We start from the raw sequence: 18,914 nt of genomic DNA on the forward strand, positions 1-18,914 counted from the left end.
TTTTCTGCCTATGTGTCCAAGGGTGTCAAGCTGAAGTCTTATCTTTCTATGCACTGCTACTCTGTGCTTATAAAGTTGTCTCTCCCTTGAGGATTCTACTCTTTCTCCAGATAAATTCCCCCTTCATGCTGGTCCTCTGTGGCTTTGCCTCTCTTCTCTACACTTTTAGATGATGAAGAAAAGTTGCAATTGGCCTCTTGATCTTAGAAATTCCTCCCCAGGGGCCCAGCTTCCATAAAAATTTAATCTCTATCTAACTTCTGGAAATTCACTCAATATTGGGAGAGTAAAAGTGAGGTTTAATCCATTTTATAACTGAGGATTATAAATTGAAAGTTAGGGGCACCTGGGTGGCTCAGTTGGTGGAGCGTCCGATTTCAGCTCCAGTCATGATCTCACAGTTCGTGGGTTTGAGCCCCGCGTCGGGCTCCGTGCTGACAGCTCCAAGACTGGAGGCTGCTTCAGATTCTGTGTCTCCCTCTCTCTCTGCCCCTCCCTGCTCACACTCTGTGTCTCTCCCTCAAAAATAATGAATAAATAAGTAAGTAAATAAATATAAATTTATGTGAAATATTCTCAGCCTCCTAGGTAAAAAGAGGAACCTACATATGTCAACCATACTGCAGTTAAAAAATTTTTCAAAAATTTTTGGAAAGAAAAACCTGGCTCTGCCTCCAGTTTCATAATAACCAGACATCGTTGGGTCAATTGGCCCTTGAACAAGCCAGCCATCTGATACAAACACTTCTCTCACTGGCCAGAAGAAAGTCAAGGCACACAAGATAAAAACTGGAGGCAAGCCCCAAAGTCTTTATGAATGCCTCCCTGTTGGCAGCGTGTTTTGGAGACTGCTTTCCAGAATCATGATGCCCAGGGGTTTTAGTGTCATTGGGTTAACATCAGGAAGACAGAGACAGGCTGACCAGTGAGTTAAGTAACCTTAGAACTTACATATTTCTCAACTGTAAAGTCTATACTTAAAATCCAATCATTGCTCATGCTGAAGTAGCGATCAGTAGAATTAGCTATAAATACAAGTTGCTAGTAATCTATGTTTCATTTGATTCGAGTTCATGCTTCCAAGAACTGGAAACTCTGTCGCTGTCGTCCTTGGCCTTTAAATACCCTAAAATGACTTTTGGTTCAGAGCCAACATTTTCTTTATACCATGTTTGTTCACATCAGAGCTATCTTGGTTGTCTGCAATTCTTTTCTTGGCCCTTCTACACTAAACACAACCTGACGACCAACCACATGAGAGTTTTCTTTAGAGGCTCAAGATATATTGGCTGAGGTGGGTACCCAATCTTCCAGGGCACCTGGACTAGCTGGCTAAACATGACAGGCTTAGAATACACCTTTCCCCAGATGGCTTGGTGATGGGGACATGTAAATGTACTTTTCCAACTTACTTCTACAGGACTAATTTTCGTAATTTCTTCAAATGATAGGTGAACCATATATCTGCCCAAAATCCATAAGTTTTCTGCACTGACCCATGAAACAGAGTCATCTGCAAAAAATAAATAAATGGAGAAATATGATAAATAAGTCAGTAAATAAATAAACAAATAAAAGCTTTTGCACTGGTATGTGATAGTCAAAAGTATCTTTGATGTCAGGACCTCCTTCCTGTGTTCATTAATTCATTCAATAACCATTCATGGAGCGCCTCCTACCTATGAGATGCTATGCTACACACAGGCAGATCACAGATGCCAGCCATCTGAGGCTTTGTTTGTAAGTCAGCAGTGTGGTCCCCAGACCAACAGCACCAGCATCACCTGGGAACTTACTAAAAATGCAGGTTATTTTTTAATAGTTAAGGTCACAAAATAAGCTTTTCTTTCAGTTCACTTAGTTACTAAATAGTCTCACAACTCGAAATATATTTGACTCTCTTTTCTTACTACCGGTAACAATCATTATTCAGCCATACTGATTAGCACCAGGTTCCTGTACTTGAGCCCAACCAACTACTTCTCCTTCCTTATATGCACCCCAAACATTCTCCAAATCTTCTCTCACGTGCGCCCTTCTTATCAGCCAGAATGCCTCTGCCCTAACTCTTCCGCTCTGAAATCCTACCTTCAAAAATGACCTCAAACATTTCCTCTTTCTTAACGCCTTGTCTTGTCTCCTCAGTCATCAGTAATTTCTCCCTCTGTCACTCTGTTCAGCCATTTGAAATTGCTCATCAGTGGGATGTCAGTGGGACTTCAAGAACAATCATGTTCAGGATCTATCTGGACTTCAAGTTTCACTAAGCTAGAATCGGCCCCCATTACCTCTAATCCTCCAGTAAAAGACTGTTACACACAACAACATTGTGTCGGTGGCACTTCGGAGAAATGGAAGAAGCAGGGGAGCATTTTCAAGGCACAGTGAATCCATTACCAAGAGCTGTTGCAAAAAGCCATGGGCAATGACTCACATGCCCAGATGAGATGGTGAAGTCGGCCGCTGCTTGGGCTGGGTCACAAGAACAACAGGGTGTCTCCCCAACCCAGGAATCAAAGCTGTTGGGGTGAGCACAGGTAAACACCCCAGGATTCCCTAGATGAGATAAAGACTCTGGACATCTGAATTGGTTATTAGAAGGGTGGTCCCAGAAGACTAGAGAGTTTGGGAGAGGGGGGAACCACTAAATTCATCAAGAACCAAGGTGAGTTGTTAATTTTAAATTAATTATAAAGCATAAACTGTATTTCTGAAGTCCAAGGATCTCCAAGATTGGATTTTCTTTTTTTAGAGGCAGACTTTTTTTTTTTTTTACGTTTATTTATTTATTTTGAGAGAGAGAGAGAGCTAGCAGGGGACGGGTAGAGAGAGAGAATCCCAAGCAGGCTCTGCACTGTCAGCACAGAGCCTGATGTAGGGCCCGAACTCATGCACCATGAGACCATGACCTGAGTCAAAACCAAGAGTCAGACACTTAACCGACTGAGCCACCCAGGTGCCCCCTCAAATACTTTGAGTATTTTTAACACTCAAAGTATTTCCAGGTACCTCAAGGAACTTCATGAAAAATAAAAAGCTTAAAGTCTAAACAGAATTTGTTTTAATTCACTTTAGTATAATAATGAAACATAACGTCGAGGAATTTTAGAAGAAAGTCTGTCTCTAATTAAATTTTGGCAATAAGGATTCTGGAAGTCTAGAGTTGAGTGGCTGTCTTAGGGTTACACAGTGTGAGATTTAGAGGCCGTAATTATGCATCAGGCAGAGGGAATTCTGCTACGCACTGAAGACATTGATTATTCTGTTGTTGAATGCTCCTTATATACAAATCTCAGAGCTTAATTCCAGGAAAAGGATTGATTGGCCCTCAGCACACTCCAACCCCACAGGCTTCCTTTACGTTTCTCCAAATCGCAAAGCTCATTCCTGGCTCAGGGTCTCTGTATTTGCTGGTTCCCCTGCCTGCCATGCCCTTCCTCCAGTGCCTCACTGGCTGATTCCATGTCTCATTTTGGTCTCAATTCAGATGTCAACTCTGATTTCTTAGTTCAGAGGCTGGCAAACTACAGCCCACAGGTCAAATCTGGCCCATCACTTGCTCTTATAAAGGCTGCAAGCTTGGTTTTTACACTTTAAAACAGTTGGAAGTAAAATCAAAAGAAGAAGAATATTTTGTGACATGTGACAATTTTGAAATTCCAATTTCAGTGTCCATAAATAAGGCTTTGCTGGGACACAGCCACTCCTGCTCATCTGTTGCCAGTGTTTGCTTGAGCACCAGAACATCAGAGTTGAATAATTCAGCCAGACTACAGGCCCACAAACCCTAAAATATTTACTCTGACCCTTTAAAGAAAACGTTTGCCAAGCCCTGTTCTGGTCGAAAACACTCAGCCTCTCTATAGCATTTATCCATTTTATTTTCTTCATAGCAGCTACTGGTACCTGAGTTCTCTCTCTCTCTCTCCTCTCTTTCTCTCTCTCTTTTTAATTTGCTGGTTTAAAACTTTTCTCCACCTATTCTCCCCCAATAAAACAAGAACTCTATGAGAGCAGAGACTTTGTCTTATTTTCCTCTTGTATCTCCAGTGGCTGATACATAATACAATTTGGTAAGTGTTTAAAAAGTTTATTTTGTTTACATTACTTCCGTTAAATTGGGCACCTGCGTGGCTCAGTTGGTTAAGCCTCCAACTCTTAGTTTCAGCTTAGGTCATGATCTCACAGTTCATGGGATGGAGCCCCACGTTGGGCTCTACACTGGGATTCTTGCTCTCTCCTCTCTCTCTGTCCCTATGCAACTCATCTCTCTCTCTCTCTCTCTCAAAATAAATTAAAAAAAAATTTTTTTTAACCTTTATTGATTTTTGAGACAGAGAGAGAGAGCATGAACGGAGGAGGTTCAGAGAGAGATGGAGACACAGAATCTGAAGCAGGCTCCAGGCTCCGAGCTGTCAGCACAGAGCCCGACGCGGGGCTCGAACTCACGGACTGTGAGATCGTGACCTGAGCCGAGGTTGGACGCTCAACCGACTGAGCCACCCAGGTGCCCCAATTTGCTGAATATTTTTAAAAGTTTGTTAAAAATTTATTTTGAGAGGGGCACCTGGGTGGCTCAGTCGGTTGAACGTCCGACTTCGGCTCAGGTCATGATCTCACAGTCCGTGAGTTCGAGCCCCGCGTCGGGCTCTGTGCTGACAGCTCGGAGCCTGGAGCCTGCTTCAGATTCTGTGTCTCCATCTCTCTCTGCCCCTCCCCCGCTCATGCTCTGTCTCTCTCTCTCTGTCAAAAATAAATAAACATTAAAAAAATTTTTTTTAAATATTCAGCAAATTGAAGCCATGAGTTTCTGTCTGCATTACTAACCTATATAACCATCCTTTTTGTCTTTTTTTTTTTCAATTGTAGTAAAATAAACATAACCTAAAATTTACTAACTTCACCATTTTTAAGTGTATGGTTCAGTGGCATTAAGTGCATTCACTTTGCTGGCAGCCATCGACACCACCTATTTCCAGAACTTTTTCATTTCACAAAACCGAAACTCTGTCCCCATGAAACAACGACTCCTTATTCCTCTCTCCCACCCCAGCCCCTGGCAACCACCATTCCACGTTCCATCTCCACGAATTTGACTCCTCTAATACACATCTGTAAAATAAATGAATCTTGACCTATTTCTGCTTTGGTTCCCAGGAAACTCGGCACTAAATTTCTGTGCTTTATTGCTTAGATTTCCTTTTAAAAATTTATCATGTCCCGCTTTAATACAGATTTATGATACAGATTTTGAACTCGTGACTCTACTGTAAAGGTTCTCTTCGAAGCTAAGATATGGTCATTATTTCTGTTCCACCTGCAAACCAGGACACCCCTTCAGCATGTGAAAAGTGAATTGATGAAATGGGGTATGTGTTTTATTCCAAAAGTCGCATCAAACCCTTTTTGGAAGCTGGGAAGGGTGAGGAAAAATCATACATGACAATGAAATCAATCTATCTTCAGAGAGGAAGCACCACTTTTGAGGATGGGCTCCCCCTGACAAGTGATCCCACCTCAAAGCCCGGGCTCACCAGTAGCATTGGAGGATGTCTGCAAAATCCCAGTCATCCAGGTGTAGAGAGCTCTCTGGGAATGAGCCGAGGTTTGGTCGTAGAGATCTCTGAACACCGCAGATCTAAATGACAAATGTGGACGTCAGCTAAGGAACAAACATGTGGAGGCCTTGAGATGGGTCAAAGGAGCAAGTGTCCCCAAAACTGTCTGTCTTGTGTTAACAAGCCTTCTCATTCCCTTGCTGCGTTCGGCTATTTTCGCATTTCTCTTTCTCCTTCACAACTAAACGCCTTCCTTCCAAAGAGGGCTCTCCACTTCCTCAACTCTTGGTCACTACTCTACGACTACTATACTGATACCACTGTTACTGCTCCTGCTATTGCTACTTCTTCTTCCCCTTCTTCTTCCCCCTCCTCCTCCTCCTCCTCCTCCTCCTCTTCTTTTCTAACAGTTTTATGGAGATACACTTCATACACCATACAATTCACCGACTGAAAATGTAAAGTTCAAAGGCGTTGTTCCCAAACTGCGCAAGTGTCACCACGGTCAATTTTGGAACATTTTAAGCATCTCGAAAAGAAACCCCATATCCTTAGGCTATCACCTCCCAACCATTAGTCAGTCACCTCAAATCCTAGAAACCACAATTTACTTTCTGTCTCCAAAGTTTGCCTGTTGTGGGCATTTCAGACAAGTGGAAGCATGTAATACGCTATCTTTGTGTCTGGCTTCTTTCACTTTGTGTGATGTTTCCAAGGTCCGTGCGTGTTGGATCATGTGTTGACACTCCGTTCTTTTTACTGCCAAATACTATTCCATTGCCCGTATCCCACCCCATTTTGTTTATCTCTTCATCAGTTGACGGACCTCTGAGTTGTGTCCATCTTTTGTCTATTATGAATAATGCTATTGTAAGCATTCATGTACTAGTTTTTGTATGGACAGACATTTTCATTTCTCTTGGGTAGATAACCCAGGAGTGGAATTGCTGGGTTACATGGCAACTCTGTGACTGGCCTTTCTAGGAACTGCCAGACTGTTGTCCAAAGAGGCTACACAATTTCATGCTCTGACCAACAGTGTATGAGGGTGCTGATTTCTCCACATCCTCACCAACACTGGTTAGTATCTGACATTCGGCAGAGGTGGGGGCGGGTATTTAAATTCCAGTTAGCTGGGGCGCCTGGGTGGCGCAGTCGGTTAAGCGTCCGACTTCAGCCAGGTCACGATCTTGCGGTCTGTGAGTTCGAGCCCCGCATCAGGCTCTGGGCTGATGGCTCGGAGCCTGGAGCCTGTTTCCGATTCTGTGTCTCCCTCTCTCTCTGCCCCTCCCCCGTTCATGCTCTGTCTCTCTCTGTCCCAAAAATAAAATAAAAAACGTTGAAAAAAAAAATTAAAAAAAAAATAAATTCCAGTTAGCTAACATACAGTGTAATATTAGTTTCAAGGTGTACAATATAGTGATTCAACACTTCCATACAACACCTAGTGCTCATCACAAGTGCTCTCCTTAATTCCTATCATCTATTTAACCTGTACCCACTCACCTGCCCTCTGGTAACTATGTGTGTTCTCTATATTTAAGAGTCTGTTTCTTGGTTTGCCTCTCTTTCTTTTTTTTCCCTTTGCTCATTTGTTTTATTTCTTAAATTCCACATGAGTGAAATCGTATGGTATTTGCCTTATTTGACTAACTTATTTCACTCAGCATAATACTCTCTAGCTCCATCCACACCACTGAAAATGGTAAGATTTCAGGGCACCTTGGTGGCTCAGTCAGTTGAGCATCTGACTCTTGATTTTGGCTCAGGTAACAATCTCACAGATCATGAGATCAAGCCCTGCTTTGGATTCTCTCTCTCTCTCAAAATAGATAAATATACTTAAAAAAAGAAAATGGCAAGATTTCATTCTTTTTTATGGCTGAGTAATATTCCATTATAGATAGATAGATAGATAGATAGATAGATAGATAGATAGAGATATATACACATACCACACATTTTCTTTATTCATTCATCAATTGATGGACACCGGCTGTTTCCATAATTTGGCTATTATAGATAATGTTGCTATAAATATAAACATCAGGTGTACATATCCCTTTGAACTAGTATTTTTGTATTCTTTGGGTAAATACTTAGCAGTGCAATTGTTGGATCATAGGGTAGTTCTAGTTTTAACTTTTTGAAGAACCTCCATACCATTTTCCAGACTGGCTATATCAGTTTGTATTCCCACCAACAGTGCAAGAGGGTTCCTCTTTCTCTGCATCCTCACCAACACTTAGTGTTTCGTGTGTTGTTGATTTCAGCCACTCTGACAGGTGTGAGGTGATAGCTCATTATGGTTTTGATTTGTATTTCCCTGATGATAAGTGATGTCGAGCATGTTTTCATGTGTCAGTATTTTGGCCATCTGTATGTCTTCTTTGAAAAAATGTCTATTCATGTCTTCTGCTATTTCTTTTAAGTTTATTTGAGAGAGACTGAGACAGCGCAAGTCGGGGAGGGGCAGAGAGAGAGAGGGAGAGAGAGAGAATCCCAAGCAAGCTCCATGCCGCCAGCGAAGCGCCTGACAGGGGGCTTGAACCCGTGAAACCTTAAGATCATGACCCGAGCCGAAACCAAGAGTTGGACGCTTAATCAACTGAGCCACCCAGGAGCCCCTCTTCTGCCCATTTCTAGTTGAATCTTTTGGTTTGGGGGTATTGAGTTTTATAAGTTTTTTATATATTTTGGATACTAACCTTTTCTCAGATATATCATTTGCAAATATTTATCTAACATTTTGATTATAGACACTCTGCTGGGTGTGAAGTGTCTTCATCACCTTTAACCACTATAGCCTGGTCCCCTCCCCACCACACATCTCCTCGTGGCCCCAGTCAACAACGACTTCCTTGTTGTCATATGCAGCAGTCCCATTTGGTCCAAATAGGACTTGATCTTATAGTAATGATATCAAAGTTACTTTTTAAATAAATGTTAATTAAAAAGAATGAGTCACTATAAAGAAAAAACATGAAGAACAGTGCCAGCTGGGTGGCTCAGTCAGTTGAGCATCCAACTTGAGCTCAGGTCATGATCTCATGGTTTGTGAGTTCAAGCCCCGCATCAGGCTCTCTGCGGTCAGCGCAGAGCCTGCTTTGGATCCTCTGTCTCCCTCTCTCTCTCTGCCTCTCCCCCATTTTCTCTTTCTCTCCCCATCTCTCTCTCTCTCAAAAACAAATAAGCAAAAAAAAAATAGTACAAGTGGTGTACACATAGGGCAAAAGTTGTGAGGATGGTACCAGAATGACTAACATTTGGGAGGCACTGTTTTAATCATCCATCTCTAAACTTCACAGACGTTAACCCGTTCCCCTGCCTTCTCCCCTCTGCCATGCATCACCTCTGAGGAATGGGAAGTGGGGTTCAAGGGCTGGGAGAAGCACTCACAGGTTCTTGAAAGCATCCTCTTGCAGGTGCCGGGGGAGCTTCCCTGGGATGTCTGGCTGGAGAAAGCTGCCTGAGGAGCCCTTCAGTACCCTGCCCAGGATCTCCACACACTCCAGGGAGTTCAGCACCTGGAAACACCTCTCCAGTGTGATGAGAAATAGGCTGCGGTTCACGCCAGGGCTCTGCAAGGCTTGTTTCCGAATCTCTCCCAAGTCAATAACGACATCCTCCAGCTCCTAAAGTAAAGAAAGAACCTAGGGTTGTCTTGAGAGCAGCCTCTGGATTTGGAAGCCCTGAGAGGGACCACACTTAACAGTGGGGAACTTCAAGACCACTGTTTAACACCACGCTGCTATGTCAAACCTTCTAGAACTTCTCCTACAGAACAAAGTTGAAGCCTTCACTTGCTTCACCCACACTAGGCAACTTCTCACTTTCCAGATATGCCATGTGACTCACACCTCAGGCAATTGCTCGAACTGGAATTCTCTCCCCACCTCCTCCCCCTAGCGAAATCCAGCTCATCCCTCAAGGGTAAGCTCAATTGTCACCACCTTCTTGGTGAAGTCTTCCTGAATGCCCTTCTACTTTGGTCAAATCACCTTGAGCCCAACTCTATGATGCATTAAAGATGCTTATGGGCCTATCTTTCCTCCACAACAATGGTTCTCAACGCTGGCTGCACATGAGAATCACTGGGGGAGTGATCCCAGCACCACCATACAGAGTGATTTAACTGGTCTGTGGTGGAGCCCAGGCACCTGACTGCAGTGTGCAGCTGGGATTGAGCCAGGAAAGTCCTCGAGGCCCAAGCCATGTGCCTAGTGGAATGCCTGGTACCCAGAAGACATTGAGAAAGCATATTGGGATGGATGGATGGATGGATGGATGGATGGATGGATGGATGGCTCTTCTGAACCACAGAACCCAGGAATGCTGACAGAGCTTGGTCCCAATTTGATTGGCACTCAGTCTTTCAGCCAGCACACCCTGCAAACATAATAACCACCACTTATTGAGCAATGACCACATACTAGGCACCATACCAGGCATGAAGCAAACATGTCTCTTTTCATGTAATTCTCATGACAGTCCTACAGGTTAAGCCCCATAGATCCGAAGGCCAGACATTCCTAGGTTCAAATCCCAGGTCGTCCCCTTATTATCTGTGTGTCCCCAAGCAAGTCACTTACCTTTTTAAAGTCTCAGTTTCCCTCTCTGTAAAATGGAGATAAAACCAGTGCCTATCTCTTAGGTTTGCATAAGAATTAAAGAGGATAATGAGTGTAGACTGGCTGGCACCTAGCGAACACTCAACAAATGTTACATGCTATTATTATCCCAATATTGCAGAGGATGAAAATAAAAGATAGAATAAGCAACCTGCCCAAATTACACAGAGCTAGGTTCTGTAACAGGTGTATCTGCATTGAAGCCCATACTTCTAACCATGATCAAATGTTTCTCTAACTTTGGTAATTTACTGTCTGGGGATAAAACAGTACAGTGAGTAAGAGTGCAGCTTAGGGGGCACCTGGGTGGCTCAGTTGGTTAAGCAGCTGACTCTTGATTTAGACTCACGTCATGATCTCGTGGTTTGTGAGCTCAAGCCCTGTGTCAGGCTCCACACTGACAGTGCAGAGTCTGCTTGGGATTTTCTCTCTCTCTCTCTCTCTCTCTCTCTCTCTCTGCACCCCACCCCACCCCAACCCCCCTCCCCTCCGGCACACACGCTCTCTCTCTCTCTTTCAAAATAAATAAACTTATGGGGCGCCTGGGTGGCACAGTCGGTTAAGCGTCCGACTTCAGCCAGGTCACGATCTCGCGGTCCGTGAGTTCGAGCCCCGCATCAGGCTCTGAGCTGATGGCTCGGAGCCTGGAGCCTGTTTCCGATTCTGTGTCTCCCTCTCTCTCTGCCCCTCCCCCGTTCATGCTCTGTCTCTCTCTGTCCCAAAAATAAATAAATAAATAAATAAATAAATAAATAAATAAAATAAATAAACTTAAAAAAAATAAGTAAATAAATAAATATTAAAAATATGTATCATTTTCATAGACCACCATCCTCATTTTTGCCATCTTTGTGCTGCCTTTTACTATTATTTACCTCATAGGATTTTTGTAAACGGACTTTTTTTTAAACTTAAATGCATTTCAAAAAAGGAAATATCACATCTCTCCCAAACTCACTCAATAGAATGAGGCATCCATTCTATTTTAATAACAGACACTATAAAATAAAATGTGACTATTAAAATGTTTGCATGGGTCAACTCCTTTTGGGAAACACTGCTGTGCACTAAATGGTCTGATAAGGAAAACTCAAAACCTCACCTGTGTCCCAAGATTTCCTGGGTCTCATAGGCCTTACTTTGTGATGCTCTTAGATCACCAACTTTGTTTTTTTGGAAATGTGTCTATTTCTGTTTTTTGTCTCCTGCCCCCTCTCCCAGACTGTGAATTCCTTCAGGGCAGGGGTAGTCCTTTGTCTCTGAACCCAGTGTCCACTGATGCAGAGTAATTATTCACGGGTGTTTATCAGGCCAAATAAATTGAAGCTCTTCAGTACCACTCATTTCTTAGTACCTATAAAAGTACAAGCTATAAGGCTCTTCACTTGAACTTTGGAGAAAGGAAGTGAGAAAACCAAGGTCTCCAAGCTCCTGGAGGGGTTGCGAAGGGAGAAGGTGGAAGGAAGACATAAAGAAGGGCCAAGGTCTGAGTCAGGCTCAGTTGGATTCAACTCAACAAATGTCAACTGGCCCTGGACTTCCCCTACTCCCGGGGTGCCCAGAATGCCTCACCAGGAGGTCCTTCTTGTCTTCCAAGAGGCATTTCATGGCGGTGCGGAACTGCTGAGCATCTGTTTCCTTCAGGTCCTCCAGCAGCTTCTGGGGCTGGTACAGACGCTGCTCCAGGTGGTTTTCCATGGCTGCCTTGATAGGGAGTATTGAGAGATACAGTGAGGATGGGACAGGAGCACCTGGTCAGCACCACGGCCAGCAGCCCAGCCAGGCCACCTACTTCCCTGCAGAGACCACAAGCTGGCAGCTTGCAGCCATGTTTGGATTGGCTGGCTCCAAAATTTTTCATTAGCTGCCAACATTTTGAAGTCCAGGGATTCCCCACAAAAATCCAGATTTCCAACTTCTCTTGGAAAACACAAAGATTTGGCAACGCTAGGCATGCATCCTCTTCCTGGTGATAATCAGCAAGCCAAGAGCCAGCTGCTCCCTGTAATTACACTCCTGCTCACCACCCAGCCAGCCAGCCGATCTCCCCATGCCCTGCCTGGTTCCTATAGGTGCTTGAGGTTTCAAGTCCAGAGCTGCTGGCCTCTGTCCAGGAAGTTTACCACCCCCAGACTGGCACCGCTCAAACCCTCTCCCACGCTGCAAGCTATCAGAGAAAAAGCAAAATTCAGACAGCATGTACAAACTCTCCCTTGGTATCCTTTCTCAAGTGAGAAGCAGAGGTCTGCAGGCTTTCCTAAAAGAGATTACTCTGCTGTCTGGGGAATTATTTTCTAAATCTCCCTTAAATAAAGGTGTTCTACAAGGGCAGCACACTGTGATGTCATGGGCAAAAGGTGGGCTCTAAAACCAAACAACCCATGTGCACATCCCCACTTTGCCACCAACCAGCTGTGTGGCCTTGGACAAGTTACTTACCTAGCATTGGTAGATAAAATACAGAATGCCCAGTTAAATTTGAATTGGAGTTAAATAGTGAATAATTTTTGAGCCCAAGTATGTCCCAAATATTGCATGGGACAGACATATACTAAAAAAAAAAAAAAATTCATTGTTCATCTGCAAATCAAATTTAATGGGGAATACTGTATTTTTTAAAAGTAATCTCTACACCCAACATGGGAATTGTACTCACAACCCCGAACTCAAGAGTTGCATGTACCACTGACTGAGCCAACCAGGCACCCCAGGAACACTGCATTTTTATTTGCTAAATGAGCAACAGTACTTTGGGACCTCAATTTTGTCAGCTGAAAAACAGAGACAATAGAGACTTACTATGTAGGTTTGTTATGAGGATTAAATTAGTGTGTGTAAAGCATTTTCAATATTGGCTATCACACAGTAAGTGGTCAATTTGTGCCACCCATTATTCCTTATCCTGAATGAGTTGAATAATTATTTACTCTGTGACTGTCCCTCTAGAATGAAAGGCCCATGTCGGTAGTAATGTGACTGCCTTGTTCTCCTGCGTCTCCAATGTCTAGAACAATGCCTGGAAGAGAATAGAGGCTAGATAAATAGATGTTGAATGAATAAATAAATTTATACATAGCAAGAGAGAGAATATATCTACTGGTCAGGTTAAAATATACACATCTTGGGGCATCTGGGTGGCTCAGTTGGTTGAGCATCCAAACTCTTGATTTCGGCTCAGGTCAAGATCTCACGGTTCTTGCGTTCAAGCCCTGAATCGGGCTCTGAGCAGGCAGTGTGGAGCCTGCTTAGGATTCTCTTTCTTGCTCTCTCTCTGCCCCTCTCCTGCATGTGTGTGCACACTCTCTCAAAATAAATAAACTGTACATATATATATGTATATATAACTGTATATGTATATATATGTAACTGTATGTATATATAACTGTATATATACATGTGTATACACACACACACACACACACACACACACACACACACACCTCATGAGAAAACTTACTACTAGCCAGAAAAGGGGCAGGCATTAATTCCCTTCAGGTTGCCACAGACTGATGAACAGAATAAAACAAATGCCATGAAGTCAACAGCCACCTCCAGCTAATGGGTGTCCTGGTAACTAGTTAGCAACCAGCTCTCTGAATGTAGTTCTCATTGTGAATGTTGGTTGATATTTTCATTTCATTATAAAGTAAATAAGGTGTACCTGGGTGGCTCAGTTGGGTAAGCGTCTGACTTCAGCTCAGGTCATGATCTCACGGTTCGTGAGTCTGAGCCCCGCATCGGGCTCTGTGCTGACAGCTTAGAGCCTGGAGCCTGCTTCTGATTCTGTGTCTCCCTCTCTCTCTGCCCCTCCCCCACTAGTGCTCTGTCTCTCTCTCAAAAATAAACATTAAAAAAATTAAATAAATAAAAAGTGAAACAATAAAGACATCAGGACTTCATTCATCAATGACCAAACTTCTTTCCTAAATCAAATAGTTTTTGAATACCAAAAGAATATTTTCTCAATTTTCTGTGCTATTCACAGTATAATGGCAAAGATATGACATACCACACTGGGCTGATGCTCATGCTGATGAGGTACGCTGTCCAGTTTGCCACAGTCCCCACCATGTCCTACTGATCTACAAATATCATTACCATCTATTAACATACCTGTGCTTCTGTTTCTCTTACAATAGAGTTAAAAGGGAAGAAAAATATTTCTTGGACCCACGATCAAGAGACTGATAATTATGCCCAAAGATCCAGTCTCCTGTAATTCCATTTAGCAACAGAATCCCACAAGTTTTAGCTGACTACATGGCTTCTCAGAAAGGCCTCTCTTCTTACTTCTCTGCAGTAACACATGACTGTGGACTGTGAGCCCTACAGAATGTGAGCAGCACAAAGTGTGCAACTTGCAGCTCATGTCCTTAAAAGAGAAGATGCTTGCCCTTCACTTCCTCTTCCCCACCACCCCACCTCCTAGGTCAGAGAATGGATGTGATGTTTCAGTCATGTGGGCAACAACTCCCTAGAGGATGACAAAGCAACAAGACAGAAGGAACCTGGGCCCCTGGATGGTCTTCTGAAATAGAGCTTCCTCTCCTCTCTGGATCTCCCACCTAGCTCTGAATTATAACACGAGATAGAAAGAAACTAAATTGGGGGTGCCTGATTGGCTCCGTAGAGCATGCAACTCCTAAGTTCAGGGTCATGAGTTCAAGTCCCGTGTTGCACGTAGAGATTACTTTTATAAGTACCGCGTGCTAACTGATTGCGCTACCAGAGTGCTGAGATTACTTTTAAAACATTAAATAGAAAAAAGAAACAAACAAAACTGTTCACGCTGCTAGAATCTGGGATCTCTTTGTTACAGTAGGTCCGCCCTACACCCTAATACGCCAAGTCTCCATCAAAGGTGGAAGGGTGGAAAAACACAAAAGTTCCAAATCAACTGGACAGAACATGTTTCTTTGCAGAAGTGAAGACTATCTCCACGCCTAGCCCACTTCTCCATCTTACCAGGCCCTTGAGTTTACAACTCCTGACTGAGCACTGAGAGGTGAATATATGATAGGGATGAGTCTCAGGTACGCACCTGCAGGCTGGGGATGGTGAAGGCAACATTCCGTGAATTCAGATATGCCAGGACTCTGTGGGACAGGTCCGCCGTCCACCCATGGGAGCTTCATTTGAAGACAGGCAGGAGAAGGTCACAATGATAGGTTCCCCTGATGAGCAGTTTCCCTACTTGCCAAGAGGCCAGGGGACCAGAGTTAAGAGAGGATGTGGGGAATGGGCCAGGAATGCTAGGAACTTTGTGTTTGGAGGAGGTAGGAGATTTGTTAACCTGGCACACTGGTGGGGGAGTTTCCAATTCTAAGAATCCTCCTGGACCCCATTCTCTCAAAGACAATTATCAATTTCTGAGCTATGTGCAATATTCTAATTCCCATAACATTCCACGTGTGTTATCTACACTCCAAACTCACTTGGAAAGATGCCCTTACTATATAAAGCCTAAAGAACAGAAACAGTGTATACCATGAGAGGTTGGAATAGCACAATTTAAGAGTGTGAGCTCAAAACTGGGACTAGAATCCTGGCTCTGTCACTTAATTGTGTGGTCTTAGGCAGTTTACTGAATTTTCCTTTGCCTCAGTTTCCCTTTCTATGCAATATAGATAAAAATTGTGAGGATTCTACTTGTTCACACATCTTAAGTGCTTAAAACAGTACCCAACACATAGAAAATGCATAATTTTGTTCATAACATCCAAAAATTGGAAATGACTCAAATGTCCAACAACAAGTAAAAGGTTACATAAATGTTTTAACATTTGTTAAATGTTATGGTACGTCCAGGGGCGCCTGTGTGGCTTAGTCAGTTGGGCGTCCAACTTCAGCTCGGGTCATGATCTCACCGCTCGTGGGTTTGAGCCCCATGTTGGGCTCTGTGCTAACAGCTCAGAGCCCGGAGCCTCCTTCTAATTCTGTGTCTGTCTGTCTGTCTGTCTGTCTGTCTCTCTCTCTCTCTCCCTCTCCCTCTCACCCTCTCTCACTCATGCTCTGTCTCTTTATCTCAAAAATAAATAAACGTTAAAAAAAATTTAGAAATGTTATGGTACATCCATTCAGTGGAGTGTCACCCAACCATATAAAAGGAATGAGCTGGACTTCAGCTTCCGGCTGTAATGGGAGTCATGGGCAGCAGATAAATCCTTCTGCCTTAAACAATTGGTAAATTTTTGTTATTAAATAAGTAGATGAATGAATAAGTGAATACAAAGATAGATAGATAGATAGATAGATAGATAGATAGATAGATAGATAGATAGATTTTAGCCTGAAAGAATATATCCAAAACTATCAACTAAAGTTAAAGCTACATTAGGAAGGAGAGTGTTTATGGGCACTCCTTCTCTTTAACATAATTGAGTGCTCCTGTCATGGGCTCCCAAGCCCCATTTCTTCTCCTTCACAGTACTCATCATATTAGAATTATCTGCTAATATTTGTCTTTCCACAACACTCTCTAGTGCCCGGTCCCACACCCTCAGTATCTAACACCAGCCCACATGCAGTATAAAACATGACAGGGCAATGCATCCTGGAGCCCCACTGCTGGATGTACAACTCAGCTCCACCACACTGCCCAGCTACGTGACCTTGATTCACCCTTCCTGTGCCTCCCTTTCACTGCTCTGTCCAATGAGAAACAACAGGACCCTCCCTGGGGGTGCTTGTGAGGATTGGACATGTTTCTATGCACAAAGCACTAACAATGTTGTTGCCACATAGTAAACCCTCAATAAAGGTTAGCACTCGTGCCAGAGCAGAGAGGAATAAAAGTTTGTGAAGCAAACATATCTACTTTCAAACACCTGTGCACTGGTTGCTATGTTTTTTGTAATAAGTATGTAGGTATTACTTTTTACAATTAAGAGACTTCCATTTAAGAATTTTTATGAAGTATCTATTCCATCCCTTCCCCTCCCCTCTAGGGTGGGTTACCTTTGAAACTGTATGAGATCCAGTAAGGCTACATGGGAATAAAATGAAAAGACAACTTTAAAAGAATCATTCCAGAGAGATCACAGGCACATTCTGTCTGAAATTTTTAGAAGCAGCAAAGTGGGGACAGAGTAGGGACATTACCATTCAGATACCTTCCATCTATTATTTCTTCCTAAAAGGCAAAGAAATAATGTCAAGTACAACCCAAAGTTGGCAGTTCCAGTAAAGGAGAGTTTGATTCAAAGAAAACGGGATACTCACCGCCATTTTTTGCAACAGGGGATACAAATCTGTAAGAAAGCCATTGGAGGTATAGCTAGAACTGAATGGTATAATCTTCAGAAATATAAACATGGGTTAGGAAAAGAGCCCCCCTCCCAAAAAAGAGTCACTCATGAAGGAAAATTTTAGTGAATTTTAATTTTACCTGTGCCAATATATGCCCAGTGTGAGAAAACTCTGGTTTGATAAACCCTTTTAGGGGAGCCTGGGTGGCTCAGTCAGTTAAGCATCAGACTCTTGACTTCAGCTTAGGTCATGATCTCATGGTTCATGAGTTCGAGCCCTGCATCAGGCTCTGAGCTATTAGTGCAGAGCCTGCTTGGGATTCTGTCTCCCTCTTTCCCTGACCCTCCCCTGCTTGCTCTCTATCTCTCTCTCTCTCTCAAAATAAAATATAAATAAACTTTAAAAAAAGAAAAACCCTTTTAGAATAAACCTGAAAATCCTACATATATATGTGGATGGACACACACTCACACATATGCACACTTCCCAAAACGCTTCACAGTATCATGTACCTACATTGATCTACCCCCACTACATTCCCTAAAATGTGCGGAAACTATGACAGATTGTTCCTCCCTCAGGACTTACCCTGCCTGGAATCTGGAACTCTATGACTTGCCATTCCATGGCTCAGAAAAAGGAACAGGAAAAGAATGTATGTCCTAGGTTCCCGGGACATCCTCCTGTAGTTAATGCAAGCACAGAGGTAATTCAGGTTTGTATTTTTTATTTTTTATTTATTTTTTTTTATTTTTTTTAACAATTTTTTTTTTTAACGTTTATTTATTTTTGAGACAGAGAGAGACAGAGCATGAACAGGGGAGGGTCAGAGAGAGGGAGACACAGAATCCGAAACAGGCTCCAGGCTCTGAGCTGTCAGCACAGAGCCCAACGCGGGGCTTGAACTCACGGACCGCGAGATCATGACCTGAGCCGAAGTTGGCCGCTTAACCGACTGAGCCACCCAGGCGCCCCAGGTTTGTATTTTTTAAATATAATTAAGAATGTTCAGAAGACAAAAGGGAAAAACAAATAGATCCAGAATCTCTTGAGGCTCTTTTTTTTTTTTTTAATTTTTTTTTTTTAACGTTTATTTATTTTTCAGACAGAGAGACATAGCATGAACGGGGGAGGGGCAGAGAGAGAGGGAAACACAGAATCGGAAGCAGGCTCCAGGCTCTGAGCCATCAACCCAGAGCCCGACGCGGGGCTCGAACCCGCGGACCGCGGGATCGTGACCTGAGCCAAAGTCGGACGCTCAACCGACTGAGCCACCCAGGCGCCCCTTGAGGCTCTTTTTAACAAATTTTAGTCAGGGGCCGCCTGGGTGGCTCAGTAGGTTGAGTGTGCGACTTCAGCTCAGGTCATGATCTCAAAGTTTGTGAGTTCAGTTCGTGAGCTCAAGCCCCCCATCAGGCTCTCTGCTGTCAGTGCAGAGCCCACTTTGGATCCTCTATCCCCCTCTCTCTCCATCCCT

At 43.3% G+C, this 18,914-nt stretch overlaps 1 protein-coding gene across 4 annotated transcripts in view; it reads right to left on the minus strand.

Annotated features, from left to right (window-relative positions):
• The window catches only part of OTOA (otoancorin), a 77,337-nt gene that overhangs the window by 49,048 nt on the left and 9,375 nt on the right, over positions 1–18,914 (minus strand). For 2 of the 4 annotated variants that reach the window (XM_058710513.1, XM_058710512.1), the window contains exons 2-10: positions 18,026–18,120; positions 17,411–17,439; positions 17,291–17,321; positions 17,147–17,174; positions 15,231–15,318; positions 11,762–11,893; positions 8,958–9,193; positions 5,535–5,638; positions 1,413–1,513 (exon numbers count right to left, since the gene is read on the minus strand). In XM_058710513.1, coding sequence (XP_058566496.1) covers positions 1,413–1,513; positions 5,535–5,638; positions 8,958–9,193; positions 11,762–11,893; positions 15,231–15,318; positions 17,147–17,174; positions 17,291–17,321; positions 17,411–17,439; positions 18,026–18,116 — 840 coding nt within the window. In that variant the 5' untranslated portion in view covers positions 18,117–18,120. Of the gene's footprint in view, positions 1–1,412; positions 1,514–5,534; positions 5,639–8,957; positions 9,194–11,761; positions 11,894–15,230; positions 15,925–17,146; positions 17,175–17,290; positions 17,322–17,410; positions 17,441–18,025; positions 18,121–18,914 lie in introns of those variants that run through there. The other 2 variants (XM_058710516.1, XM_058710515.1) reach the window with 2 other exon arrangements.

Source organism: Neofelis nebulosa, chromosome 18, assembly GCF_028018385.1.
Source record: "Neofelis nebulosa isolate mNeoNeb1 chromosome 18, mNeoNeb1.pri, whole genome shotgun sequence".
Classification (NCBI taxonomy): domain Eukaryota; kingdom Metazoa; phylum Chordata; class Mammalia; order Carnivora; family Felidae; genus Neofelis; species Neofelis nebulosa.